The sequence below is a fragment of the Schistocerca cancellata genome, chromosome 4 (assembly GCF_023864275.1).
Source record: "Schistocerca cancellata isolate TAMUIC-IGC-003103 chromosome 4, iqSchCanc2.1, whole genome shotgun sequence".
Taxonomy (NCBI): Eukaryota; Metazoa; Arthropoda; class Insecta; order Orthoptera; family Acrididae; genus Schistocerca; species Schistocerca cancellata.
The window spans coordinates 102,248,773-102,261,812 of record NC_064629.1 but is presented as its reverse complement, the minus strand read 5'-3'; the positions used below and the strand labels follow the sequence as shown (position 1 = coordinate 102,261,812).

At 36.8% G+C, this 13,040-nt stretch overlaps 1 protein-coding gene across 3 annotated transcripts in view; it reads right to left on the bottom strand.

Moving 5' to 3' along the window:
- Positions 1-948: 948 nt before the first annotated feature.
- Positions 949-13,040, bottom strand: part of LOC126184621 (PDZ domain-containing protein GIPC3) — a 281,730-nt gene continuing 269,638 nt past the window's right edge. For 2 of the 3 annotated variants that reach the window (XM_049927082.1, XM_049927080.1), the window contains exons 5-7: positions 11,229-11,338; positions 10,472-10,553; positions 949-2,467 (exon numbers count right to left, since the gene is read on the bottom strand). In XM_049927082.1, the coding sequence (XP_049783039.1) occupies positions 2,310-2,467; positions 10,472-10,553; positions 11,229-11,338 (350 nt within the window). In that variant the 3' untranslated portion in view covers positions 949-2,309. The remainder of the gene's footprint in view (positions 2,468-10,471; positions 10,554-11,228; positions 11,339-13,040) is intronic. The other variant, XM_049927081.1, reaches the window with a different exon arrangement.

Sequence of the window (13,040 nt, the reverse complement as noted above, 5' to 3'; positions counted from 1 at the left end):
TAGCAAATTATGATATTCCATAAACAAGTAAGTCCCACAGCCTTCCAGAGGAGATGGAACTGAACTGATGTCTTGCAGAGCACCAGCCACTATAAACACAACATTATGGCAGATAACATCCAGTATGTGGCAGCATGATTCCTTTCTGTACTATTGTTACACTCTTGGGATCTTTATAGAAATTTCTTTCAGTCTTCGATTATAATCACACTTTATAATACTTTATGAGAAAAGATAACTTAAAGGCAATTGAAAATCACAGTAAGACATGATCATTGTCCAGCACATACCTTACTATCAGTACTTTAATGATTCTCGTTTCAGGCAGAAAAGGTGACTCTCTGAGGAAGTTTGGAAAGGGTCTTAGGGGGATACAGGTCACTCGGACCCTAGGTTGAGGTCATCCCTTATTCTCATAAAATCTTTTTTGTATTGCTATCAAATCAGGCACAACAAGTTCTCATTGCCTCTGTCATCGTAGGTAGTTGTATCTCTAAATATGTCCACAGAAAATTATAATCATGTGTCAGACACTTAAATAATTGAATATGTCTGCTTTCAGAATTTAATTTTGATCTACTGTTTCATGTCACTTTGTTTAAATGAAGATTATTAAAACTGTACACAGATTTTTTAAATTAAAGTAATTTATTTAATGTTAAAATGTAGACTGTACAGCAAAACAACATTTATCCACAGTTTCTTCTGCTCTATTTTATTTTATTTTTTCTTACAAGAAAGCACACAGTTATGTTTCACATTTGAATGTATTCATGTGGTATATTTTATGTACATGTGTGCATTACATTAAAGAATAAATACCATGTGAAAAATTCAAGGCATTGAATTAATGTACAGTACAACCAACAATATTACAAATATTGAAAGAAAATACATTACACACCTTCAGAAAGATACTTTCATATCAAAATAAAATTTAATAGAAAGTTGTGCAGTGTAAAATTTATTTCTTAGACCTGCAGTAGCATACTTTACATGATGAGCATATATGACTGCACTGAATGAGAGTAAAATGAACAAGGCATAGGAATCAGTTTTTATACAATCAGCTGGCAAAGATAGTTGTAATAAAAGAGGAAACCACTGGTTTTGTCTGCACTGATAAAACAGCAGAAATTCTATTACCACAGTTGCTTTGTTATTTTGATTTCTGCTTTCCATTTGCTACTTTTGACTTCATTGATGGAAATTTTTTGTTCAGTCATCTGCAAAATGTAATACACATGCTAAGTTTGATGACAATGTCCCAGTCTTATAAAAACTGAGGTTATAAAAAGATACACAAAATGTATTTGAGATGCTAACACTGAAACTTTACCCTACCATTTATTTTTCCAGTTTTCATTAAATCTATAGATCTCTTTGTTTTGCCATCATTTAAGTCACGTTGCTGTATACAATTGTTAAATTTCATTTCTCATACTTTTTTAACTAATTTGAGCTTTCCAGTTATTGATTTACATAAGACTGAATTACTCTTCTATTTCTGTATGCCTCTGGAGCTATATGCAATTGTAACATTTCTTAAGAAATTTTTTCAAGTATTATTATAAATCAAATCCTAAAATAGTGATTGTTTCACAGTGGTTAGTGGCAGAAGAAACTAATTTTGGGGCCAAATATACAACTGCTATTCTCTTCAGTATTCCTGATAATTTCTTCCAATACACAACTTCTCTCTCTCTCTCTCTCTTTCTCTCTCTCTCTCTCTCTCTCCCTCAAAATCACGCACACACACAACAACAACAACAACAACAACACACACTACTGAATGAATGGTGTTCATTAAGATTTCAATTTTTCATGTGTATTTTATAAACAATTCTTGGTGACAGGACTACAGTTTTCCTCAATAAGACCTGTCAAATGTAAATTGTGGGATCATTATGTGTGGGAATAAATAACATTGAGTTTCTTATGCTCCATGAATGCCACATAAATAAAGTTCATCACACTGGAAATAACTAAAATATACTTCTATATAAAACAGGGCATGTAGCAAGTAGATTCAAGGTAACAGAAAATATCAACAAAGGAGACCGTAATTCTGATTCAGTGTAAATAATATGCCACATCTCAAGCCAACTGTTAAAAATAGAATAACATTTTACATGTTTATGCTTTTCAGCTGCTCTTTTCAAATTGACCATTACACTGGAACCCGTTGTGGGCTTACAAGAAATAAGTGCTGTAGATGACTATGATACTGCTCAGTAATCCTTCATATTTTACAAATTTTAAATTTAAAACTTATACTATTACATACATAAAGAGTTAGTTTTTACTGTTCAGTTCAGGCGACCAGAACGTGCATCAGTAATTGCGCCCCAAAGCTCGATGATAAAATCATCAGAAAACCCAAATTCTTCAAGTTCTGAGTTGTCAATTGCTTCAGCAAAATCCATACTGTTGGCTTTTCCTTGAGCTTGTTCCCATATCAGAGTAGCTGAAAATTTAAAGTAATTTCAGTAGTTGTAATAACAAAGCAAAAATTATTTTATTAAATTCTATCAGATTATTTGTGTTTCACATGTATACTTCATATGGGGCTAAGTCAGCGAGGTCATGAAGTGTCTCAACTGCCTGCACATGCTTTGGCACATATAATAACACATGATATATCTCAATTTTACAAAGTACACATTGTCATTTCTATATATAGAGACATATCATCAGAAGAGATGCTTTTAATTTCAGTGGTCTTTTATCAGTGGTGTTATATATGAAATCATTTATCCATATGATAAAACACTAAGTTAACATCATAAAGGAGACCTGTCAGGTATGTGGAATGAGTCAAGTTATACATCAATAGGCAAAAGCAGCACTGCAGGCTACTCCTGTAAAGTAACTAACAACAGTACTAATCTACTCTTGAGTACTTCCATATATATTAGGAGAAAAATAACTGCTTTGAAAAAAAATCCACTACTGCTCCTCTTGTACTACTTAGTTGCTACTTCTCTGTAATACTTCAAACAAATCATATACATGATTTTACACAGACAAGATCACCTGTTTGTATACTGCCAAAGTCAGGATCAGTTTAATACAAGATACATTGGAACTTGCACCCCTGAGTGAAAATACTCAGATAAATTGTACAAGGAATTGCTAATGAGGTATTTATTTTGTTGCTGATTATCTGGGGATTTTCAGTTTACTACCAGATGTCTACCAACAATTTGTTATAGAGTTTTGCACTAAAGTATAAAACTCTCTTCTGAACAGTAGGTAGGGTACACATAGTGCATAACAATCACCCATTTCCGAAATCTGTTAAATCCACTTTTTTCCAGTATTAACTTTTCTGTATGCCAAAAGAGCAAGGTGCATGCTGCATAGTTTAGAACATAATCCAAGTTCCAGTAGCAGCTACTTCTGTTAAAAAAGTAACTCCAAAGTTTGGACTTCCAGTCTCTGTTATATCCATGATGGCACAGTTCCAGTCGACATTAAATTTGGACAACAATACAGGACCTAACACAGTTCTATTCAGTGCATATTTAATCCTCTGAAAAAGATACATTTCCAAAACCCATTATTTCAGTGCACTTGTCAAATCGTATTTAGAATACATTTTAAACATTGTGTTAATTTCTCTTGTGAGGTAAATGCAACTTTAGTTTGTTTAGTTTTCTGTATTTTACATTTTTTTTATACTGGTATACCTGTAAAGTTGGATTTTGGTACAAATACACATTATTGAGTAACAGCTGGTTGGAGGGATTGAAAAGGTAGTATACTCAAAAAGCACTATCTTGAACCTCAGTTATCATTATGGCCCTATTGTAAACTTTGGGACTACAAACTTGGATTAGATGCACTTGTTGCTGACTGAAGACATCTCCTAAAGGTGCCATGAAACTTCCCTCTCCATGACACTTTCGGTTCAAGTCTTCAAATATAGTATTAATTAAAAAGAAAGGTCACAGCACTCTTACTATTCGAGGGAATAAAGCTACAAGTCTGAGATAGGTTGAGGTAAAAATATCTGCAAGAAGGGTAAATATTGGATGGAAGTAAAACCAGCAGAGATACGTAAAGGTGTCATGGTAAAACCATAAAAATCAAACTTGCAACAGTCCATTTACAGAACCACTATGGACCCATTTTGGATGGGCATTAATGAACTTTTACTCCACAAGAACGTCTTCAAACGCAGTCTGGAGCTGAACTGGCTGAAGATTCTGATGTTAAAGAGCTACCTGATGAGGCTGGACAGCAGATCAGTATTTGATGTAGAAAGTAATGATATCATAATTATGTGCTACTTCAATATAGAGATGACAGCAATTGTTCAAAAAAATTAATTAATAGGTATGTACTATGTTATTCTTTCTAGTGGACACGAATAATTTTGTTACAGGAATAAACACTGTGAAATGTCTATGTTATTTTTCATTTGTACCCATCATTTTTAAACCAAAACATTTCCAGAAACTGTTGCATCCAGATTGCAGTGCCAAAAGTAGTTATGTTCAAAGCAAAATACCTGTTTTAAATAAAAATAATGTGTTGTGATTTATGGAAGTATAAATATAAATCCAAAATATGAAAGAAAATGTTAATAAATAAACAATAACAATAAAACCATATACCAACTGAGTGACAGGTTTTTTCTCATTTCTACATCTAAATCTACAGCTATACTCTGCAAACCATTGTGAGGTGCATGGCAGAGGGTACATCCCATTGTACAGTTATTGGGATCTCTTCCTGCTCCAGTCACATATGGAGTGCATGAAGAATGATTGTTTGAATGCTTGCCTCTGTGTATGCAATAATTATTCTAATCTTATCCTCATGATCCCTGAGTGAGCACTATGTAGGGGGTTGTAGTATATCCCTAGAGTAATCATTTAAAGCTGGTATTTGAAACTTGTTAATAGACTTTCTCGGGATAATTTATGTCTACCTTCAAGAGTCTGCCATTTCAGTTCCTTCAGTATCTCTGTGAAACTCTCCCTTGGATTAAACAAACCTGTGACAATTTGTGCTGCCCTTCTCTGCATACATTCAACATCCCCTGTTAGTCCTATCTGGTGCAGGTCCCACATACTTGAGCAATATTCTAGGACGGATCACATGTGTGATTTGTAAGCAATCTCTTTAGCAGACTGATCAACTTCCCCAGTGTTCTACCAATAAACCAAAGTCTACCATCTGCTTTACTCACGACTGAGCCTATGTCTTCATTCCATTTCATATCCCTACAAAGTGTTACACCCAGTTATTTGTATGAGTTGATGGATTCCAAGAGTGACTCATTGATATTATAGTTAAAGGATACTATGTTTTTTCGTTTTGTTAAGTGCAAAATTTTACATCTCTGAACGTTTAAGGCAAGTTGTCAATCTCAGAACCATGTCAAAATCTTATCAAGATCTGACTGACTATTTATGCAGCTTCTCTCAGATAGTACTTCATTACAGATAACTGCATCATCTGTGAAAAAACCTGATTTTACTATTAATATTTTACTATTAACATTGTTTGCAATGTCATAAATATACAACATGAACAGCAAGGGTCCCAACACACTTCCCTTGGGCACACCTGAAGTTATTTCTACATCCGACAATGACTCTCCATCCAAGATAACATGCTGTGTCCTCCCTACCAAAAAATCCTCAATTTAGTCACAAATTTCACTTGATATCCCATATGATCATACTTTCAACAACAAGCGAAGGTGTGGTACTGAGTCAAATGCTTTTCGGAAATCAAGAAACACTGAATCCACCTGATTGCCTTGATCCATAGGATTCAGTATGTCATGTGAGAAAAGTGCAATTTGGATTTCACATAATTGATGTTTTTGAAAACCATACTGGTTGGCATTGAGGAGGTCATTCTGTTCAAGATACCTCATTATGTTTGAGCTCAGAAGATGTTCTAAGAATCTACAAAAAATCAATGTCAAGGATATGGGATGGTAGTTTTGTGGATCACTTCTACTACCCTTCTTGTAGATGGGTATGACCTGTGTCTTTATCCAAGAACTGCACACGGTTTTTTGTTCGACGGATCTGCGATAGATTATAGTGAGAAGATGGGCTAATTCAGCCACAAATTCAGTGTAGAATATGACAGGGATTCCATTGTGGCCTGGAGCTTCGTTCAGTTTTAATGATTTCAGCTGTTTCTCAACACCACTGACACTCATATTATTTCATTCTACTTTTCAGTGATATGAGGATTCAATTGGGGCAATTGTCCTGGGTTTTCTACAGTAAAGAAACATTTGAAAACAGTGTTAAGCATTTCAGCTTTTGCTTTGTTACCCTGAATTTCATTTCCTGTCACATTCACTAGTAACTGGACACTAACTTTGGTGTCACTAACAGCCTTTACATATGACCAGAATCTACTGGGTACATATTCTGAAAAAATTTGTTTCATGGACATAACAGACTTTGGAAATGGTTAACTCATATTGAGATTATTTTTACTTCTGCTATGGTGCAGGTAAACTGCTCAATTCATCTTAAATTCATTCCTGTTATTAACCACAAATATCATTAGGGAGTATATATATTGGCCCATAAGAGTAAGAGTTCTTTGGTCCCTGAAGAAGCTTCTGCTAGATGTTCAGTTGTCAACTTTGTGCAGGCTTCTATGGAATAAATACTTTTGGGACCTTTGTTATGTTGTCTCAGAAGATTGTGCCACAGAACAGTAGTGAGTGGGAATATACAAAATATGGTGGCAATGTGAAGTGATAAAATTCTTCAAGGAATTGATTCATTACCACTACTGAGAAACCCAGTTACATTTGTATCATTTTGGTACCTCAGTATCACAGCTATTTTTCATATATTTTATGATAATGTGAAATGTTCCTTAAAAGTATGCTGCTCCTTGCATCATACAAACAGATAATTACATAGCTCTCTTCTTTCACATGGTCTCTATAGAGTGTGATGGTAGTTTCAAAGATACTACATGAAAGGACGATTTATACTATCCTTAAAAAGACTTTCTGTTACAATTCCATTTTTCAGCGATTTCTTTTCTAGTGTGCCCATAGCATGCATGAGGTCAAAGATCGACATATTTTTGGTATGGGTTTCTGCTACACTATTAATATTTTTACTCACAGTGATTACAATGTTACACAACAAACTCATTTTGACATTTTTGTCATTGTCAAGCATACCTGTGCAGACAATATAATAGGTATAATATTGTTCCTTACATCTACGTAAATTCCTATGTTTACATATGACATGTTATGCTTATATCTTAGCTGGTGTGATTCAGTCCATTTTGCATCTTGGAGCATATCAGTTGTCTTTGTGTTATGATCACATTATTTCCATGTACTTTCATTTGTGTGATCTCAGTAAAATTATTTTTACCACTTTTTGACAATTCTGACTTCATCAATGTTGTTTGTTTACATCAGAATTTATTTTTTATGGAAAGCCACTGATTATGTGTAATTTTTAGAGATAGTATTTTATTAATGTTAAACCACAAAATATTATCTCTAAAAATTAAATGTAATCACTGACTTTCTGTGAAGTATAATTTCCATTGTAAACATATAGCATCGCTGGAGCCAGAGCTGTCAAAAATAATTTTACTGAGATCACACACATAAAAACAGATAGAAATAACATGATTATAACATAACACAAAGACAACTGATAATTACTCTCCAAGATGCAATATGGATCATAAGGCCGTTGCAGCATCCCTGAATATGGAAGTTAATAGGAATATAAAAAAAGGAAGGAAGGTTTATCTGTTTAGCAAGAGTAATAGAAGGCAGATTTCAGACTACCTAACAGATCAAAACGAAAATTTCTGTTCAGACACTGACAATGTTGAGTGTTTATGGAAAAAGTTCAAGGCAATCGTAAAATGCGTTTTAGACAGGTACGTGCCGAGTAAAACTGTGAGGGACGGGAAAAACCCACCGTGGTACAACAACAAAGTTAGGAAACTACTGCGAAAGCAAAGAGAGCTTCACTTAAAGTTTAAACGCAGCCGAAACCTCTCAGACAAACAGAAGCTAAACGATGTCAAAGTTAGCGTAAGGAGGGCTATGCATGAAGCGTTCAGTGAATTCAAAAGTAAAATTCTATGTACCGACTTGACAGAAATCCTAGGAAGTTCTGGTCTTACGTTAAATCAGTAAGTGGCTCGAAACAGCATATCCAGATACTCCGGGATGATGAAGGCATTGAAACAGAGGATGACACGCGTAAAGCTGAAATACTAAACACTTTTTTCCAAAGCTATTTCACAGAGGAGGACTGCACTGCAGTTCCTTCTCTAAATCCTCGCACAAACGAAAAAATAGCTGACATCGAAATAAGTGTCCAAGGAATAGAAAAGCAACTGGAATCACTCAACAGAGGAAAGTCCACTGGACCTGACGGGATACCAATTCGATTCTACACAGAGTACGCGAAAGAACTTGCACCCCTTCTAACAGCCGTGTACCGCAAGTCTCTAGAGGAACGGAAGGTTCCAAATGATTGGAAAAGAGCACAGGTAGTCCCAGTCTTCAAGAAGGGTCGTCGAGCAGATGCGCAAAACTATAGACCTATATCTCTGACGTCGATCTGTTGTAGAATTTTAGAACATGTTTTTTGCTCGTGTATCATGTCGTTTTTGGAAACTCAGAATCTACTATGTAGGAATCAACATGGATTCCGGAAACAGCGATCGTGTGAGACCCAACTCGCTTTATTTGTTCATGAGACCCAGAAAATATTAGATACAGGCTCCCAGGTAGATGCTATTTTTCTTGACTTCCGGAAGGCATTCGATACAGTTCTGCACTGTCGCCTGATAAACAAAATAAGAGCCTACAGAATATCAGACCAGCTGTGTGGCTGGATTGAAGAGTTTTTAGCAAACAGAACACAGTATGTTGTTATCAATGGAGAGACGTCTACAGACGTTAAAGTAACCTCTGGCGTGCCACAGGGGAGTGTTATGGGACCATTGCTTTTCACAATATATATAAATGACCTAGTAGATAGTGTCGGAAGTTCCATGCAGCTTTTCGCGGATGATGCTGTAGTATACAGAGAAGTTGCAGCATTAGAAAATTGTAGCGAAATGCAGGAAGATCTGCAGCGGATGGGCACTTGGTGCAGGGAGTGGCAACTGACCCTTAACACAGACAAATGTAATGTATTGCGAATACATAGAAAGAAGGATCCTTTATTGTATGATTATATGATAGTGGAACAAACATTGGTAGCAGTTACTTCTGTAAAATATCTGGGAGTATGCGTGCGGAACGATTTGAAGTGGAATGATCATATAAAATTAATTGTTGGTAAGGCGGGTACCAGGTTGAGATTCATTGGGAGAGTCCTTAGAAAATGTAGTCCATCAACAAAGGAGGTGGCTTACAAAACACTCGTTCGACCTATACTTGAGTATTGCTCATCAGTGTGGGATCCATACCAGATCGGCTTGACGGAGGAGATAGAGAGGATCCAAAGAAGAGCGGCACGTTTCGTCACAGGGTTATTTGGTAACCGTGATAGCGTTACGGAGATGTTTAACAAACTCAAGTGGCAGACTCTGCAAGAGAGGCGCTCTGCATAGCGGTGTAGCTTGCTCGTCAGGTTTCGAGAGGGTGCGTTTTTGGATGAGGTATCGAATATATTGCTTCCCCCTACTTATACCTCCCGAGGAGATCACGAATGTAAAATTAGAGAGATTAGAGCGTGCACGGAGGCTTTCAGACAGTCGTTCTTCCCGCGAACCATACGCGACTGGAACAGGAAAGGGAGGTAATGACAGTGGCATGTAAAGTGCCCTCCGCCACACACCGTTGGGTGGCTTGCGGAGTATAAATGTAGATGTAGATGTAGACCATGTCATAGCAGGTAAGACGTAAGCATACTGAGACAAATGTAAAGATAGAAACTAACATAGCTGTAAGGAATAATATTATACCTATTATACCATCTGCACAGATATGCTTGATAATGACAAAAATACCAAAATGAGTTTGTCACGTAGCTTTGTGATCAGTATGAGTAAATAAATAAATAGCGCAGCAGAAACCTTTATCAAAAATAAAACTCTATTTTTCTTACTGTTATTTTAATGAACTCTTCTGCAGAGCAATAATTCTGTTCTGGCACATAGTATCAGGCTTTTCCCACTCCATAACTTATGCCAAAAACATGGTTTGAGCGGCCCATAGAACAATAATATTATGTCCAAGTACTTGACTAAGAGTATTTTATATAGGCTTGTTTCTCCCAGAATTGTACCTGACAGCAAGCTGCTGAAAACTATGATTAATGGCAAGTTAATTTTCTGTGAGCCACCAAACACCATTATTAATGAATACAAAAGCATTTTCCTACAAATTCAAATAGTTTTAATTTGATTTAATTCACAATGCATCTAAAATTATTTAACAAATTTCTCTCTGGAATAGTAAATAGATTAAAAACATTCTTACCAAGTTCAGCATCATTTATGCCCATAAATGAATCAAGTAGACTGTTGATTTTGTCAATAGCTACTTTGGCTACATCATCAAGCTGAAAAATGTAACAAAACATGTTAAGACGATTTTATCCATCATAGTAGAAGTTGATCACATTGTCTGTGGATTAAGTTACTCATACAAATACAGCAACTAGCCTTTCATTTGAATTACTTGGTTTGAGGTGTGTGATGAAATTTTAAATGTTGCAGCTGTCTGTCTTTTATTCTGCAGTCAGTAGCAGCATGCATCAATAGGCTTTCTATGTACATAACTATGTATACCAAAGTGTACAAAAGAGCATATAATATGCACACAAGAATCAAATCAGGAACTAATGATTACAGACTGAAACAAAGCTGCAATATTCAAAATGCAGTCAACAAACTGACAACAAAAATGTAGCTGTATTAAGAGAAGTACTAAGAGACTGAATAAAAGCCTGAAATCCATCTTATCATGAAACATGTTATTAGAATTAACTGACTGTTTAATTTCTTAAATTGAACATGTTTAAAAATAAAACACGGATTCATAAAACTTATAAAGATATATTCTGTCAAAATCTTTCTGGTAATTTTATATGTTAAATGTGTACATTTCAGAATGTACCTGCATGCCTTTGGAAACTGCACTTACCTGATCATCTACAGTATGCTTCTAAACTGTCGGTATACTCATTTAGAGTTCATGGTTACCATTTTCAACTCTTGAATTTTTATTTACTCACCTCTGGCTGAATCTGGGCTGGTCCATTAGCACTGAACCTTATTGTTTCTTTCCCAGAGCCAAATGCAGGTTTTTTGTTCTTCCGACGATCAGCATGTGGTCCCACATGAGCTGTAACAAAACAGGGAATTCCTTATTGAAACTAACATTTTTTGTTGTGACTCGCCGATCTTTCAAAGTGTTGCCGCGCAGTTACGCGCGTCCTCTACATGCAGCGCTGTCTGCCAGCCATGCAGCAGCAGTGCCACCTAAGTGGCCAGCCAGCCAGTGGCCACTAGACTTGGACTCAGTTATGATTTGACTGTTAAAGTGTACACATGTCTTACTCTGTCTACTTGATCTATGACTTTCACGTATTGCGTCACCCTTGAAATATATTTGTTCAACTTGAAGTTATAACAATTGGCGATGAGGTAGTGAATTTTTCTTTTTCATCGTTGACCCACATGTTTCCATGGCTACTTTAGAGCAACTATTGCGAGGTCTCATAAAATGGCAAACGCTTCTCACAAATGCGATTTGTGATTTCGTCACGGCGTCCAATGCGGGGTGTCACTCGTCGTTGTCTCTCCCTCCTTTTCCTCCTTACAACGAGACGGCAGAAGACTGGTCTGATTACGAAAAACATCTTCGACAGCACTTCTTGGCATTTCATGTCGCAGATGACCAAACATGTAAGTCTCTGTTCCTTTCATGGATTTCACCTCAAATGTATCGGTTGTTGTCACAATTGGCTCCTTTGAAAGATCATGCGTCTTTGTCCTTTGCTGAAATGTGCTCACTTCTGTCCATCTATTTTCAAAAGCATACACATGTGGTAGCCTCTCGTGTTGCCTTTTATCATTGCCAAAAACAACCAAATCAATCCTATTGCGCTTGGGCTGCTGAACTTCATGGCCTCAGTCGAAAGCGTCAATTTGTTACTGAAGTTTACAAAGAATCCTACGCTGATTCCATGGTACGGAATGCTATTATCCAGTCAGCGCCCAACAAAGAAGTTAGGCAACGTGCCCTTCAGTTGGCAAATCCGGCTCTAGATGAAGTCCTATCCATCGCTCAGTCTTTTGAAATTTCTCGCGCCGCTGGAGTGCAAATAGAGGCATGGGGTGACGTCGGGGAAGTACAACCTCTGTGCGCTGTTGACGAAGCGTGTGGAGTGTCCCCGCCAGCCGACGGGGCCGCAGTATGCTCCCAAGCACAGCCTCGGCCTAACCGTAAACAAACCTCTAAGAAACTGCAGTAAACCCCACGGCAACTTCCTTCATGTCCGCAGTGTTTTACGAAACATTCATGAGAGGATTGTCCACAACATTGGGCCGTGTGTCACAAATGCAAAAAAAAGGGTCATGTGCCATCCGTTTGCAAATCCAACCGCATACATGATATTCATGAACATGACGCTGATTCTGATTCTGTGTTGTCTGTCAATTGTACAGCTTCCCTTTCAGGGAAGTTATTCCTCACTGTCCAAATACTTGGTCAAGATGTTCACATGCAGGTGGGTACTGGTTCTGCTGCCACTATCATCAATTCTCAGACGTATCTTCAGTTGGGTGCTCCAATCCTGTCACCTGTCACTAGGCAATTACGGACTTACAATAAACAGAAGATTTCTATCTTGGGACAATTTGATGCTGAGGTATCTTACAAATCTGTCATTCGCACTGTTCCCATATTTGTGGTCAACCATAGTAACGCGGAGAATCTTTTTGGTTTCAATGCCTTTCACGTTTTTGGGTTCTCCATAGATGACTCTGTCAATATCGTCTCTGATGCTATTCCTTATGCTCAATTGGATTCCTTGTTGATGACA